General features: G+C 37.3%; 1 protein-coding gene across 3 annotated transcripts in view; it reads right to left on the bottom strand.

Moving 5' to 3' along the window:
- The window catches only part of LOC126462641 (uncharacterized), a 199,791-nt gene that overhangs the window by 142,612 nt on the left and 38,824 nt on the right, over positions 1 to 18,355 (bottom strand). For all 3 annotated transcript variants that reach the window (XM_050096089.1, XM_050096088.1, XM_050096090.1), the window contains exons 3-4: positions 5,954 to 6,109; positions 5,326 to 5,850 (exon numbers count right to left, since the gene is read on the bottom strand). In XM_050096089.1, coding sequence (XP_049952046.1) covers positions 5,326 to 5,850; positions 5,954 to 6,109 — 681 coding nt within the window. The remainder of the gene's footprint in view (positions 1 to 5,325; positions 5,851 to 5,953; positions 6,110 to 18,355) is intronic.

Genomic DNA, 18,355 nt, shown 5'->3' with positions numbered 1-18,355 from the left:
ATACCACCTCCTCATATTAGTGCTTGTAGCTCGATGTTACAGTGTACTCCTCAGCCTTCTTCTTCCGTTATTTGGCCATACATTTTATGTATTACTTTTTGCCCAAAGGTTATTAAAGAGCTTTTGCCATCTTCTAACAGCATCCATACCTCAACCAACATGTAAAAATTAGGTAAACTAGGGAGTTATGTATTAGGAGTTTTGTTCTTGTAGCAAGGCTATTTTTGAACAGCTGTAAATCTGCAAAGTAAGCTCTGTTTCCTGCTTGTTGCCGCACGGGGTAGCTGCTTGGTCTTAGGTGCTTTGCTGCAGCTCGCGCCGTCGGAGGTTCGAGTCCTCCCTTGGGCATGGGTGTGTGTGTTGTTCTTAGCATAAGTTAGATTAAGTAGTGTGTAAGCCTAGGGATCAAAGACCTCAGCAGTTTGATCCCATAGGAACTTACCCAATACAATACAATTCCTGCTTGTTGCCTTTCCCCTATAGCTCTTCCACTGCTGTTATTTGATATAAGGTTCCCAAGGTTAAGACACCTTTGAAAAATTTTACATTTATATTTCGATCTGTAGGAGTTGTTCTGGCCTCAGATTGAGGCATTATCTTTTTTTCCATTTACTATAAGGCTGATTTTTATTTCATTGCCATGTATGTTTCTTCAAGTTTGTTAGCATTTCTTCCTACTGTTGTCACCACTCTTAGCACATATCTGGCTGGTTTTCATAAATATAATGCTATGTACTACACTGTGAAGGGCTATATTGAACAACACAGCAGAGAGACTGTCACCATGCTTGACTCCTAATTGGAAGACAAAGCTGATACTGCTTCTGTTAAATATTTGTACTTTTGCGGTTGTCTCTGCCATTGAGGTTTTTATTACATTTATTAGTTTGGCTCAGATACCAATTTCTCACAGCACTCTGTATAGTTCTTGCCAAATTATGCTATCAAAGGCTTGTTTGAAATTGATGAATAGGAAGCGCATATTTATACTGTGTTCATAGAACTTTTCTTTTTTTATAATGTAGCACTGTACTGGAAAGGTCAATTCAGAGAAGTCATATAGTCAATGAAAAATAACTATCACCCAAACTGCTCAATTGATGTGTTTCGGATATACAAGCTGCTACTCACAATATAGTGGACATTTTGAGTCGCAGATATAGGCATGACAAAAAGACTGTCTTTTTGTTGTGCCTATGAGCGACTCAGCATCTCCACTATATGGTGAGTAGCAACTTTCCTTTTCATAATATTGCTACATTCCATCCTGGGTTTTCTGATGTTTGATCAGATATACAAGTATATATATATATAAGCTGACAGATTACTGAAAGTCAGAGTAGTCTGTCAGCTTATGTTACTTATTCATCGAGTAACACTTGTATCCTAGGTCCTCTGCACACTTTGATACCTGATGAGGGAAATAAATCCAGAACTCATCAATTGAGTAGTATGGGTAAAAGAGTCGTTTTTCACTATATGTATGGCTTTCTTGAAGTGACCTATTCAGCTCCAGTACAATATTACATTCTAATATAACCATGGTCACCTGCCTCCTATGAGATTTCTTGTCTCTACTATGTTTTTCCATTATTTGTCAACTCACAATTATTCTATCAGCTGTTCCTCTGTCTCATCTAAAGCCACATTGATGTTCCCCCCAAGCATGCCTACTGGGCAACATATTTCCCTATAAAATAACCAAATAATTTTCAATCTCTGGACATAACAGGTGAAGATATTACAATACCAAAAGAAAACCAGAAGAATAACCACTATAACCTCCACGATAATTATGTTACATGTAATACCATGCATCCACACTACCTGGTGGAAATCTAGTCACATATCTGACGATGGCACACTCAGTCTGTCAGCATAGATCTATATCCATACTCTGGAAACCTCTGCAAATCCATACCAATAGTACCAGTTATTACAGCTTCTTCACATTCCATTCCCATATAGAGCATTGGAAGAATGATTACTGAAATGCCTCTGCATGCATTGTAATTAGTCTAACATTGTCTTTGTATCCCCACAGAAATCATATATAAGGGTTGTAATACACTCTAAAATTCAAAAATTGATATTCATACCGGTTTCGATGGAAAATGCAAAATTGCAAACTTCCGCAGCCGATGGATAACTGACACTGCAGCGCAATCACTGCACAACTGGCAATGATAGTAAACAGGGGCATGTTGATACCAGGGCATAAACTCATTTTGAATTTCATTCCCCGTACTGAGTTGGACAATAACTATGCCTCACAGACAGGCACTTGAATAATATACGTACATGTCAGCATTTGAGAGGGGATGTGTAGTTGGATTCAAAGAAGCCAGTTGAGGTAATTGCAAATAGCTCAATATTTCAATGGAGCAATGCGACTTTCCGATGTTGGCAGGAACAGGTGAACCATGGCTGAACACGGCATCAAGAAGAGGTCAACTTAAAGAGACAGCAGAATTTGAGGACCAAGCAATCATCAAACTGGCACTTAGAGCCCAGATTCCTTAGCAATCTGATGTGCAACTGGTCCTTCAGTGACCACAATGACCATTAACAGGCACTCACAGAGAAGATCCGCGGTCACAGCACAGCTCTTGCCGATTACCATTGACCTCTGTACACCAACAAGTCCATTTGCAGTGGTGTCAGGCACATTCGGCCTGCAATTTCACTGACTGGAGTAGAACTATCGTCATTGATGAGTCCTACTAGGAACTGAGCACCGATGACCAAAGAGGATATTCTAGAGATGCCTCGAGCAGCAATGGGATACCAATCTAACAGTCACCTGCCATATGGCCCAGCAACCAAGAGTGATGGCCTGGGGTCCCATTTCTTTTCATAGAAGGACGCTGCATAAGAGCCAGAGGTGGACTAACTCATCACTGACTTGCACAGTTTGTGAAGCTATCTCTTGAATAGATCACCCAATTTTTCTGAAAATGTAATCATTTGTTTGCTGCACATGTATGTCACATCTACCAATTTCCAACCTTTAGTACCTTGCCTTTTTTTTTCTTTAAGTGTATATTTCTTGATTCATCACTTACAGTTCATTTTTGAAACTTTCGAAGTAGGATTTAATGGAATATTTTGTTTCTATCTTCAAATGTTTGCCAGATCAGTTTCTTCATCATCTCCATGAGGCTCACCCATGGACTGAACCAATTTTTGACCAGTCATGCTGGCCTTTTTTGTATACATTCAAAATCCCCTGTTAACCATATTTGGTATGGGTCTCACATACTTGAGCAATAATCTGGAATAGGTCATCCAGATGTTTTGTAAGCACCTCCTTTGTAGACTGATTCCATTTCCCTACTATTCCACCACTGAGCCAGTCTGCCATGTGATTTACATATGACTGAGCCTATGTGAGAATTCCATTTCACATCCTCAAAAACTGTTAAGCTGTGGTATTTCTACAAGTTACTTGATTACAATTGGACTAAGCAATATTGTAATCATTTACAGAGTAATTATTTTAATTGTCAGGCTTTTGTTTGTAAGTAAGTTATTAACATTCATTGAATTAATTTATAGCTTAAAATCTACTAGTCCGACTCATATACAAATCAGTTTGACAGCATTTTATAATGTTACAGTAATGTGAATCATTTTTATGTACTTCATTAAATGTAGAGTGTATACAACAAACTAGCCAACCAGGCATCACACATTACTCTCAAACAAGCATAATTTTCATAAATTCAGTGTGTAAGGTACTCGACACAGTTCTTAACAATTAATAAAACTGGTGGTGCACAAAACTGTTGTGCAGTTATGAAATACAACTGTAACCACCTCCTCCTCCATCCCTTCTTTTGGTATGTAGAAGTCAGCTATTTTTGTTTTCTCAAAATGGTCCAATCACAGTTTTCATTTGGTCATCTCAACTTGGACGTAGCAGAAAAATGGAATGAAATATTCATTTCATGCTATAAAATATTCTATGAAGTATTTTAGTTAATTTATTCCTTTGTTGTCATTTTGCAACTTATTTGACAACATAAATATGTCAATTTTAACTTAACAATTGTTTCGTTTTTTTTTTCTTTCCTCATGACAGTTATTAATTAAAATCAGTTTTCTTCAATTAATGTTGAATGTAAGTGCCGAAATGAATAATATTTTCTACAACTGCCACTGTCCCCACTCCACATCTCAATTTTAAGATTGCCTATATACTGTCAAGTTCTTGCTAACATGTGTTACATAAGCAGCTCAATGCTTTCCTCCTATGAAAATTATGAGGAGTATGTTCTGACAAGCATGTTTTTGGTTTATATATATTTTAAAAAATTAACTGTTCAGTCGGACGGCGTAATATCATGCATATTTCCATGACAATCTGGCTGTTAACCCAGAATATTTCATATCTGGTGTAAGCAACATGGAGTGAAAACACCTGCATGAAAATAAATTTAGAGATTATATTAAGCAGTTATAATGGAAAATAATGAATTGACAGATTGAATTCACAGAGAGTGAAATGTTGGGTAACAGGCATCCCTGGTTTCTGTTTCTCATTTGTAACACTGTTCAAAATTTCACTACTGCAAAGTACTTGAATATTCACCTATCAGTCAGTGGCTTCACATAAGATTAAAATTGTGGTATCGTCCAAAGATCAAGGTGCCATGACAGTTTTGGCACTTTATATCAATACCACAGCAGTTAACGATGTCTCACTGCAATCCATAACAATGAATGGGAGGTACTGGCAAAGCCATGCCCTCTCTCTTTGCACTGCAGTGCCACTGCATGGATGCCAATACACGGCTGAGGAGAGGAAGGCTCAAGCCAAAGTTCGTGATCTCCAATCAAGACAATAACATTGATTAGTTAGGGCTCATATTCTAATCATGTCTTGCTGGAACTGTACTTTTGAACACTGAGATCTTTGCATTTGGAGAGAAGAGTTTGGTAAATGTGTGCATCAAGTGATGTTTTAGTATTCAGTGCCAGTTGTAAGTATAAGATTGTACAAAGTTAAGTAAATCTTTTTATCATTCATGTAATAAGGTGAATTAATATTTCGTACATTGTAGTTCTGACCAAACATCTCCCAGAACAATGAAAGAACCCACAGTTATGACTGAAAAATTGTAGTTTCGTCAGGTCATAAAAAATGTAATAAGCATCACCCTTGATTTTCATGCATCAGAAATATACCTAAGCCCGTTGTCGATGAATGCAAATACAACATACACAGCAAGCTGTTATACGAACTTCACACTGATACACAGAACACCTACTGTACTTGGAAATGAAACAAGTTTCATTGTACAGCATTACAGATGTACTTACATTATCGTCAACTATTTTCTCAAGCTTCTGCTGCATTTCTTTCACTTTATTCAATGCACATGCATATTTCTCCTTCAGATTACTCTCTGTCAACTCCTTTGAAATCTTGGCCTCTGTTAGTTGTTCTTGACACTCTGAAAGTTTCTTTTGTAGATTTAATGTATGTTGTTCACATTCTGTCTGTACTTTTTTCAGTTTACTGTCAAACTGATACTGCATTTCCATTAACTCTGTTTGTTTATTAACAATCTGTTCTTTAAGAGAAATATTCTCCAACTTGCTGTCAGACAGTTCTTTCTTCAAATGCTCTTGATCATTTAGAAGGTTTTTAAGGCATCTGAGTTCATTTCTGAGAGAGGCATTTTCCGTATGCAAAAAATCAATTTCCTTATCCAAATATGATGCACTATTTGAACCAACGTTTTTGTTGTCCAAGGTACCGTTTTTTATTTTACACAGCTCTCTTTCTAATTTCATTATAGCACATGCCTGATTGTGAGCTTTCAGTTTATATTCATCTCGTTCCTAAAAAATGAAATAAACATAACAGCTCATGTCTTAACAACCCAAAGAATTATTCATAATAATAGAACAAAATGCATGAAAGAGGCAGATAATACTTTCATACCTCGATAGCCTTTTTATAAAGTGCTTGATAATCTTCAATATTTCCTTTCTGTTCAGCAGATCTGACAACCAATGATATCTTTGAGAGGATCTGTTTCACTTTTAAGCTTTCTTCTTGAAGTTTGATCACATGGTACTTAGCTTCTTTTTCCTGCATCTGGTGAAAATAAGTGATAGTTAAATATTTATGAAAGATTAAAACAGTAGAAGATATAAGAATATACAGGCACAAATACCAATACGGAAAATGTTATAGCTCTAGTGGAAAGCCCTGTACGGAACACAAAAACCGATTGATAGGGCAGACGATGACAACTACTCACCTTAAAAGCAAAATGCCACATTTAGGTAAGGAAGGGAAAAAAAAAATCATAGTCTGCTTCACCTTTTAATCTCGTTTGTTTTTTGTGAGGATGACCTATCGATACATTACATCAATTACCACCTCAGTCAGGGGTCTGACTGTTTTGTGAAACACCAAAATGATTAATACCCTGCACAAAATATTCAACTCACTGCGTAAACTGTCTAATAATGTCATGTAATGAGAGCTAATGGTGGATGTTCTCTTTTTCAACTAGTCAATAATGTTGACACCCTGTTTCTCTCAAAACACAGACACCGTAGTATTTCCTGCTGGAAAATCAATTTTAACTTTCCTTAATGAACTTTCACTTCACAACCCACTATTTGATTGCAGTTTTTCACTATAATTCCACCATCTTCTCTCATAAAATGCTTTTGTCTTATTATTTGTCTACTAAATACTAACAAAGAGATAGAAGGGCTGGCCAGTACTTACCTCAGCTCAGTACAGCCGATAGATACACAAAACAGAACAGAAAATTTACGTATCCTAGCGTTCGGAACTTTGTTCCTTTGTCAGGGAGGAGAGATGGAAAAAAAAGGGGAAGAAGGGAAAGTGGATTCAGTTACTCACAACCCAGGTTATGAAGAAACAGGGGAAAGGTAAACAGGGAGGATAGCAAAGACGGAGGCATGGGTGTCAGAGGGAAGCCACAGATATTCTACTGTAAGTACTGTGCCAGCTTCAAACCAAAGAGGATGCATACAGAAGTAAATGCACTAATCTAGTCATGTAATAGCATACCTAATTCCTACAGTTGTTGGCTCCCAAACAATATATTAAGATATGCCCTACATCACAATAGAAAAAAATCTCATTTTATGGATATTTTTCTAACTTGCCATGTTTTGGCTGGGAGCCCCTTCCACTACCTTGTCCTCAGTCTTCCCAAAGGTAAGGTAGAAAATGTGTTAGAATAATTGTCTCTGGCTTTTGCAGGGCACATTGTTCCCATTTAACCATGTGTTATGTTGTATTTACCAGTTATTGGTAGCATGCCCTGTTCTTTTCCAGTGGGGTAATGTATGTACGGATTGATGGAGTTAAAGGACCAAACTATGAGGTCATCAGTCCCTTAATCTTTTGTGTGTCAAGATGGGAATAGCCCCCACAGATAAAGTACACAAAAGACAAATCCCAATGGACTCTATTGTGTACGAGAATCATGAAAGCCAAGAGATAAAAGCAAGTAGAAGAAAGACAGGGGTAAAAGGGTGAAGGTGGGAGAGTTGCCCCACCCAGAAAACAGCTGGAGGCCGCTGGAATACATTACAGAGAGACACCCTCTACATCTGACCGATGCTGCTGCACCCTCTATCACCACCAGAAAACTAGCTACACAGACAACATAAAATCACAGGAAAAGGAACAACAGATGTAAAAGAATATTAAGAATTAGAAAAGTAGGAAGGACATGAGCCAGGTCGGACCATCAAGCAAGGACAGCCATAGACCCCTCGTGTCAGAGCAGGCAATGGGGCACCCCCACCCCTCAAAAAAATCTCTCAATTGGCTGACGAGGCTAATATGCACTACATCACACAGAGGAGTAAGAAACAATTTCACGGGTAAAATGTAAAACCAAATCAGGTACTTTGGCATTGTCCACTAGAAAGTTTACAGTGTCACCATGTTTTTGTTGTTGTTATTGTAGTCTTCAGTCCAGAGACTGGTTTGATGCAGCTCTCCATGCAACTCTATCCTGTGCAGGCTTCATCTCCCAGTACCTACTGCAACCTACATCCATCTGAATCTGTTTAGTGTATTCATCTCTTGGTCTCCCTCTATGATTTTTACCCTCCACACTGCCCTCCAATACTAAACTGGTGATCCCTTGATGCCTCAGAACATGTCCTACCAACCAATCCCTTCTTCTAGTCAAGTTGTGCCACAAATTTCTATTCTCCCCAATTCTATTCAATACCTCCTCACTAGTTAAGTGGTCTACCAATCTAATCTTCAGCATTCTTCTGTAGCACCACATTTCAAAAGCTTCTATTCTCTTCTTGCCTAAACTATTTATCGTCGATGTTTCACTTCCATACATGGCAACACTCCACACAAATACTTTTCAGAAATGACTTCCTGCCTTTAAATCTATACTCAATGCTAAAAAAATTTCTCTTCTTCAAAAACACTTTCCTTGCCATTGCCAATCTACATTTTATATCCTCTCTACTTCGACCATCATCAGTTATTTTGCTCCCCAAATAGCAAAACACATTTACTGCTCTGTGTCTCATTTCCTAATCTAATTCCCTCAGCATCACCCAATTTAATTTGACTACATTCCATTATCCTCGTTTTGCTTTTGTTGATGTTCATCTTATATCCTCCTTTCAAAGCACTGTCCATTCCATTCAACTGCTCTTCCAGGTCCTTTGCTGTTTCTGACAGAATTACAATGTCATCGGCGAACCTCAACGTTTTTATTTCTTCTCCATGGATTTTAATTCCAACTTTTTCTTTTGTTTCCTTTACTGCTTGCTCAATATACAGATTGAATAACGTCGGGGATAGGTTACAACCATGTCTCACTCCCTTCCCAATCACTGTTTCCCTTTCACGTCCCTCAACTCTTATAACTGCCATCTGGTTTCTGTACAATTTGTAAATAGCCTTTTGCTCCCTGTATTTTATCCCTGCCTCTTTCATAATTTGAAAGAGAGTATTCTAGTCAACATTTTCAAAAGCTTTCTCTAAGTCTACAAATACCAGAAACATATGTTTGCCTTTCCTTAACCTATCTTCTACAATAAGTTGTAGCGTCAGTATTGCCTCACATGTTCCAACATTTGTACAGAAACCAAACTGATCTTCCCCGAGGTCAGCTTCTGTCAGTTTTTCCTTTCGTCTGTAAAGAATATGTGTTAGTATTTTTCAGTCGTGACTTATTAAACTGATAGTTCGATAATTCACCATAAGGTGGCCAAATTCGGGCAGTCTAGTACGAGGGTGACCAAATGAAAATCTTAAATGTGTAGTAACAAATTGAAATTTTGCGCCGTTATCCAGTAAGTTGGTAAACATGCTACAAACAGCATACAGAATGGCCTGTATGTCGCAGCATAGTGCAGATGCACACATACCATCGAAGTATGAGTATAAAGATGGCTGCCCCACTTGCGACTTGCACCACGGAAGAACAGCGTTCTTTAATTCGGTTTTTCCGTAGTGAAGGTGTGAAACCTATTGAAATTCATCAATGAATGGAGGTTCAGTACAGTGATGCACGTTTGTCACAGCAGCAATTCTACGAATGGAGTAGGAAGTTTGCAAATGGTGTGACTTCAGTGGAAGATGCTCCTCATCCAGGTCAGGCACAACAAGTTGTGACTCCACAGAACATTGCAGCAGTTGAAGCCATAGTGAAGGAAAACTGCCGAGTGACACTGAATGACATTGCAGCATGTTTACAGATTAGTCATGGATCAGCACACCACATTGTCCATGATGTGCTCCAGTTTCACAAAGTGTCTGCAAGATGGTTACCACAGCAGCAGACTCCCGAAATGAGAGAACGAGATGTTGATGCTTGTGAAGAACTACTTCGGTGCTTTGAACGAGAAGGTGATGGCTTCCTTGAAAGAATTGTTACTGGGGACAAAACCTGGGTTCACTTCCACCAACCGTAAATGAAGAGAGCGAGCAAGGACTGGCGCCATTCCTCACCACCAAAACCAAAGAAGTTTCGAACAGAACCATCAGCAGGGAAGGTTACGCTCACTCTCTTTTGGGATGAAAAAGGCGTCATTTTGGAGTATTACATGCCTAAAGGGACCACTTTCACCAGTGCGTCACACACAGATCTCCTAAAAAATCATCTGCAGCCTGCAATCAAATCAAAGTGACGTGGATTGCTGCCAGCAGGTGTCCTTTTGCAACATGACAATGTAAAGCCTCACACTGCCCGTACAACAGCTGCAACAATCACAGACCTGCATTTTGAGTGTCTTCCTCATTCACCATACTCACCAGACCTTGCCTCAAGTGATTTCCATATGTTTAAACCACTCAAAGACTCAATGGGAGGAAAGATGTTCTGTTATGATGAAGAGGTACGCCATGCGGTGCACGAGTGGTTGCACAGACGACCAAAAGAATTTTCTTCTAAAGGAATTTATGCACTTTGTAAGTGCTGGAGGACTTGCATTGAGTGTGGGGGAGATTATGTTGGAAAGTGATACAGCTTTGTACCACTTCTGCACAATAAATAATATTTTAAAAAATATTTAAGATTTTCATTTGACTCGCCCTCGTACAATGTGGGCCACTGTGAGATAAGTTCCACACCAACAATTGGGTGGATCCTCATATCAGAGGATGTGGCCATGCGTCAGCCAAGTGTGGCCAATGCAAAGCCATAGACTCCCTGCAAGAATTACAAAGGGAAGATTGCCACATGGTCCCACTCGCCTCCCCACCTATTAATCCTAATTTTGTGAGAATCGTCTTCATAGAAAATCTTTCATAAGAGCTAGCCAAACTATTTAAGAAACAGGGTGCAGACATTATGTTTGGTTTGGCCAATGATCTACGGAACCATTATATCCACAATGAAGAGCTATACAGAGATAAATTTGCTGGCTCAGGCATGTATAAGATCAACTGCAGTGAATATGATGCTTCATATATAGGACAAACGAGTAGGATATTTAAGACTAGATTTTGTGAGTATTTACTGAACAGAAAAGGACACCTAAAAGCTAGTGGCCATCAGTCACTGATGCTAAGCAATTTAAAAGTCCTCCATTCTGCCAAAAAGGGAAAAAAGCTGAATTTGTTAGAAGAGATGGAAATTGTTAAACATTGTTATGAACATACTCTTCTTAATGAACAGTTGGTTAGCAAGAATCAGACATTTTAAGATTTAATGATACCTGCTATAAGGTCTCCTCATTGGCTTAGCACTATTCTTCCAACAATTTGTTTTATCATCGTGTTCTTGTTTTCTAACCTAACACGTATTCAGTGTGTACCATCGGTTCTGGGTCTTCTATTTTTCATCTTTTGTATGGTGTATAATGTACTTTAACCCCGTGATTAACATGTAGGCACTTAAATGTGTAGGTTTTTATTGCCTTATATGAACATTCACTGTAATTGTGGTATTTGAGCATGCATTTAATAGTGCAGTGTCATAGCATTCTGCACCCCACACAGACATGTAATTTTTTAACATTTTAAAGATTTGTATAAGTTTTATTGCAATTTTATTGATTTATTTATTTAATTGTTCATGAATACTGCTTTTGTATGCTTCATCCATGTCATACTTGCTGGCTAACTTTTAATATTACTGTCATTTACCACAATACTACTACCTAATATGTACACTAAGCAACATAGTATTGTACGTGATTTGCATGGCCCATATTTCCTGTTCAATAATTTTAATTTCCATTTCATTTTAACCTTAATTTTAATCCACTTTATTCCTTCTAGTTAAGTGAAGGTTTATCAGTCCCATATTAGCCTTCTCCATAACTTAAGTTACTAACAACATCTATTGTCCTTTCATTGTATTACTGCAGCTATATATGTGGCCATCCTTCAATTAGTAATTCTAGTGCCACTGCTCGTTACACTGCTCAGCTGTTTGGCATCCAGACCCTGTGACTCTGCTCTGTGCTCTATTTCTTGCTACAACAGGTCAAAGGTATTTGTATTTCTTTACTGGTTTCCTTTATTAGTTTTTCAGACCTTGTTTCCACTGTGGCTGTGGGTTGATTTCCAAAATTTTCTGTCTAGGCTCCCACAGCTCCTTTAGTTATTCTGATTTTCATACAGACGGTTGTGTGCATATATGGCCGACATGGAGCTTTAGCAGCCATTGCAATGAACTTCATTTGACAGTTTTATGTGAGTGTTGTTTGCAGTTTTAATTAAATTTTTGGTGTAACTTAGAACCATGCCTTATATTGTTTGTAGGGTAGTTATTTAATCAGCCTCCTTTTTCACTTTAGGCAATCAGATGATGCCTAGTCACGATGAAACAAGTTATTTTTAAATAAAAAGAAGTTTTCAATCATTTTCACATTACCTTACAGTATTTTGAAACAAAATACAGTACAGATCTTTCAGTGTTTGATCAGCATATTGTTTACTATGCCTGTGTTTTAATGTGAGATTATCACTCACCAGTGACCACTCTCAAGTTAATGGGAAATTTTCAGTAGCAGAAAAAAAGTGGGAGAAATAGGCCACACATAATATGCAAAGCGAATAATCTGTCCACAGATAGTAGAGAGTTTACTGTATATTAACTTATTGATATCTTGGCATGATTACAGAATTAATTTATTAAAGCATGTGTATTATTGTTTCTGGAGAGTGTATGCCCTTAGATAGACTGATGGCTGGAACTGCATTTAAAAGCAAGTGCCTCCATCTTTCTTCTAATCATTTTCTTTGTTTTACAGTATACAAACACCTCTGTCACATTTTCTTACAGTGAAGAGAGGTGTACAAGGGCACTGGTACATTAAGTACAACCACACAATCTTACTTTTTTTTTCATAGTGAGACTAAGAAGGGGACAATTAATACCCACAATAAAAGTGGAAGGTTAAATTTTACCTGTTGAACACTGTTAATGTCAGCATCTGTGTATTTATTATGACCCTCACTACCGAGCAATGTTTAACTCAACAGTGCTCATGCTGATGAAGTTTAAGAAGCAGACAGTCATCACTACTGATAGAGCCCATCACACTATGCAGACCCCAATAAATTAGAAAGAAAATGGTGTTTGACAACGCCTCATGATATGCAATTCAATCCTTTATGTCTTCATATTATTGTTATGATCATCATCTGCTTAATTTTACAGATTACCAACATTAACATAGCCTTGACTAACAAGGGAATAGTCCACTAAGGCATGTCAAAACCTACACTGAAAATTTGTACGCAGGAAGAAGACAACAAAATAAATGCACTGTCAAAATTTTAACTGCTAAGAGGCACAGAAAATATATATATAAAAAATATAAAAAAATTTGCCAAATTTGTAGCGCACCAGGTGGCGGTACAATGTACAATGTGGCAATGTACACCCCTCCTGGTGCTGTAGCAACTGCACAGGCGCAACTATGCACACACACAGCCAAGGTCAGCGGTACATTTGTAAACAGGAAACATGACGCAATCCTATTGTAATTTGTAAAGGATGTTTCAGGTTACCATTCACTGATAGTTTCTCTGACACTACAGTACACAGTTACTATTCTCTCGCATTAGCCACTCAAGTAACATCTACTACAAATTATCAGTTGCTTTTTGCAGTATTGGTAAGTATTGACAATACAGATGAAGCTGAATTAATATTTATTGTGCTTTAATAAGGCATGCCTGCTAATAGTACTTTTTTTCCTTCCAGTTTCACCAGTTATGTGAAATCCAATTAATGTTCTCAATTTAGCAATGATGAAATATGAAGAACGGGGTTTCCAGCCGAAATCACCTACTTCTGAGCATGTACATATGTGTTTGTTAGTTGGTTTCCTTGACATTCATTCAAATGATATCAACATTTCGTTTGAAATTATGAATATGTTAGAAGAAATAGGAAATAACTGTGATGACTCCATGAATCGTGGTTCAGATGACATCAGTTGTGCCAGTAACAGTTCTGAAGAAGAATACCTTCCAAGCCTAAAAAAACACGTACTGCAACAGCTTTCAGCAACAAAGAAAAGGCAGTGAAATATTGGTTAAATGAAGGAGGGAAAAAATGCTTGAACTGCAAACGCGTTTTCGTTTCGTAAAATTGGAGTGTGAACTATACAAATGGAAGAATGAATTACATGAAGTAAGAAATATGTGCCAAATAGAAACCCAAAACCATCTGAATGGAAAACTGTTCCAAAGATTTAGAACTGCTAGTGACAGGCTATGCACCATTACTGATGGAGATCTATGACACTGGGCCCTCCTAATTGCATCTGACATTAACATTGCTAATTTCCAAGCTTCGTTGACCTGGCTATGCAGGTTCCAGAAATCATACAAAATAGGAAGTCACAAAATTACCAAGTTTTTGACATGAAAACATGTCGAGCAGCTGCCAGTGATAAGACAATGCTATAGAGAAGCTCATAACTGACGTAAAGACGAAACATGCTGTTATCCCCACAACTGCTGTTTATAATGCTGATCAATCAGGTTTCATGAAACAACTGCACGCACACCACACTTTATCATTTCAGGGTGAAAAAAAGTCAATTGCCCAATCGATTAATGCAATGCCACATTCATTTACAATAATTCCAGTGATAAGTATGAGTGGTTTACTGTTTCCACAACTGTATATCTGTGTTCAAGAACCGTAAGGCAAATTAGGACCAAAAACAAAAAATGAACTGTTTAGTTGCAAAAAATCTTGTAATCAACATATGAAAATCTGGAAAAATAATTTTCAACATTTCATTCGAAATGTATTCCTACCAATTCCAGCCCTGTCTAAATAAAACTAGTGATTACTGCAAAATACCTGACTGCATCAATTTTTCCTTTGTCCAGTGTGACTGGTGCAAGAAAAATGTTTGTTTTTGTCATTCAATAGATACTTCGCATTTTTGTGGTGACTACAGGAAATAAACAAAGAACTGTTTCACTGATAGTCAAATGTACAACATCCAAACATAATTATAAGGAATGACCTACAGGAATTGTTATAAAACTAGTACCAACCAACACATTTCATTTCAACAAATTAAAAGTCCTCATTGATGAAAGTCGTCTGTGATATCAAACATTGTCATGATTTTATTTTCTCTGCTAGCCACTTTTATCAGAATTATACGTCTCAGAACTGAATTGTCAATATGAAGTTATTAAAAAAAAAGTTTGTATAGTTTAATACAGGTTTTCACCAGAGCAAACAAGCTAACAAGCACGATCAAAAGAGAATTCTGTCTGGTGTACAGTAGGCATTTTGCAGGTCTTTCAACTGGATGCCATTGCAGCTACTTACGTGGCCCTAACCTTCCCTAGTTACCTAACTGGAAAATGGAGACCTGCAGTTTAATGTGGAATCCGAACCACATGTCTTTAATGGTCATTTCAACATACGTGAGAAGTGAATGCTCAGTTAAGAATCATAGTGAAAAGTAGTGGTCGAAACGGGATTTGACCCCGCGCTCTCTGATCACGAAGCGCGCTTTGCAACTAGATGATTTGTGTTTTAGAAAAAAAAATAAAATAAAATGACCTTTAGACCTTACACGAATAGTGGAAACCCTAGCTGTGTCATCTCTTGAGATAATACTTGATGCTGGTGATTAGTGTTCTGTTTATAAATTATAAATAAAATAAAATGACCTTTAGACCTTACACGAATAGTGGAAACACTGGCTGTGTCATCTCTTGAGATAATACTTGATGCTGGTGATTAGTGTTCTGTTTATAAATTTCCCCTCAATGGTAATGAGAAGCCAGGGAAATATGGAAGGCAACACACATGGAAAATTTTGGACCAGTGGTAAGGAGAGGTGGAGATTCAATTCCACGTAAAGTGCATGATCTCCACACATGCCACACTTCCATACAAACTGAGACACTTAAATTCTACCTTCCCTGCACCATTTTGCATATTCCGTCAAAAACAGTGCGTTCACCAAGCCAAATAATCCTCACTGAATAGCAAAGTTTTGCATTTTGTCTCTAACAAGACAGAGTTGTATGCTGTATGCCGAATATTATTCCCAAAAACTAATAACACAGTGTTCATAGGCAATGTTTGCTACCTAGTGTTCTCTTCCATTCCCTTTAGTATAAATGATTCTACCTATATACACGCAAATGGTAGTGAATTTTCTGCAGATGCTCATTTACACATGTTCGTTTCCATCCACTCCATTGTAAACCAGGTTTTAGGTGCTTAATATTCGTGTCTGTGAACCCCGGATAATTCTGCTACGTGGTGTTGCGTGAGTGATTTGCCGAGTCACGCATTGGCGGGCAGGGCTGTACAAACCACTATTATAAGCTGTTCTTCACGCAGAAAAAATGTGTAACTTCAACATTTTTTTTACAAATTACATGGCAGTGCCTCTTTGCAGCTAAAATTTTGCCAGTGCATTTCTTTCACTGTCTTCTTCCTGCATAAAAAATTTCAGGGTAGGTTTCGAAATGTCTTGTAAGATTCTCATAAATTATTACATCAGATCACATAACTGAAAATTATAAACCTCAGTATGAAATAACTGATAAAGGTCTAGGGCTTTCTGACCATCTCTGTGCAGTTATTTATCTTAATACACATACAAAAAAATCTTACAGGGAGCCGGTTTACAGAAAGGTTTTTTCCAAGTCAAAAAGTATGACTTAAAGCAACTGTATCACCAGATAGGAGAAAAAGCGTATGCTGAAGGAAATGTGGTGGCTAAGTACTGTAAGTTTTCATCAGTGTTTAAACTAAAATTTGAGGCAACATTCCCAAAAGTATTCTATTCTGTTGGAGGTACCAAAATAATATAAGTTGGAGAGAAATAGACCCCAAGTAGGAGACAGAGGAGTTCTAATCCATAACTCAAGCAAACTGGCCAATTTCATAAAAGTATATTTCCATCAGCATTGCCTTAAGCTACAGCAAAACTTTTCATAATCATACATATCACATGCCAGAAGCTACATAACTGACTCAATGGTATTGTTACCCACAAAAGGGCAGGAAGTGAGAAAGGTAGTGTGCAGAATAAAAAATTAAAAATATTCAGACTACATGAAGTTTCAGTGTGTCTGCTCAAGGAATGCACAGTTAGCCTAAAGAGGTCCCTAGCACACATTAAAAACAAATTCTTCAGTTCAGACCTCTTTCCTGAGAGTTTAAAGTAAGCCAGATTTTTATTGGTATCAAAATGGGTGACTCTGAAAACAGAAAACTACAGATCAGCATCACTATTATCTTCATTTTGAAAGATAATTGAAATAGTCATAAAAGACAGACTATCTTAATAAATATAATTTGCTAATGAAATCACAATCAAGATTCAGATGGGGCTATAGCACAGAAGCATCAACAGCATAATTTACTACAATCATAATGGAGGCCTTGGATAGAAGTGATTGTGTAACAGTATTTTTTTTTTTTTTTTTTTTTTTTTTTTTTTTTTGTCCAAGGCATTCGACACATAGGAAACATCTATCATATGCCAAACATGTCATCAATGGAGTTCCACAGGGGTGTATATTGCCCTCAGCTTTATTTTTGGTCTGTATTAATGTCTACTCAGAAAGAGTCATGCAGGGAGACAAATTTCCATTTGTTCATGACAGCAACGTAGAAATCACAGTTAAGTCTCCAGAATTACTGCTGTGCAAAGCCGATGACACGATGACAGGTCGTCATGGAATAACATCACACTTACCATACAGAAGACAAACAGAATAAATTTCTATACAAACAAAAATAATAACAATAGTAAATAAAATCAAACTGGTGACCTAGTAAGCTGTGTAAATAACACAAAAATTTTAGGAATGGCTACAGATAGCCAACTGAAGTGGAGAGAACATACAACAAGAATAGCAAAAAGAATTCCATCTGTATGCTATGCTTTAACACTACCAGTATCGGTGTGTAATTGTAATTGTCTCTAAGTAATTTATTATGCATATGTTCACTTAATCACTAGGCAAGGTATAATTTTCTGGGGCACAAACAGACAAAACTTTGAAAGTTTTTTCTAATTACAAAAGCTGCGTCTCAGAATAATAATGAAAAAGAACAAACAGGCTCACTGCCTGGAATTATTTGAAGAGCTTGGAATCTTGACTGTCCCCTGTGATTATATTTTCAAATGCTAATGCATATCAGTAACAACCATAAATCAATGTGCCACAGGCAGCTCTATACACAAACACAAGAACCAGTGAATGCCTGCACCTAAAAAGAAAAAACAAAATGATATTCAATATCAGAGCTTAAAATTATATAATAAATTACCTAAAGATATTAAAAGAAGCATCAGAATTGGACAGCTTCAAAAAATTGTTAAAGTATATCCTCCAAAAAAGTTACTATCCACATAA

Source organism: Schistocerca serialis, chromosome 1, assembly GCF_023864345.2.
Source record: "Schistocerca serialis cubense isolate TAMUIC-IGC-003099 chromosome 1, iqSchSeri2.2, whole genome shotgun sequence".
Lineage (NCBI taxonomy): Eukaryota > Metazoa > Arthropoda > Insecta > Orthoptera > Acrididae > Schistocerca > Schistocerca serialis.
The sequence above is the reverse complement of the archived record's forward strand: the minus strand, read 5'-3'. Positions and strand labels throughout refer to the sequence as shown.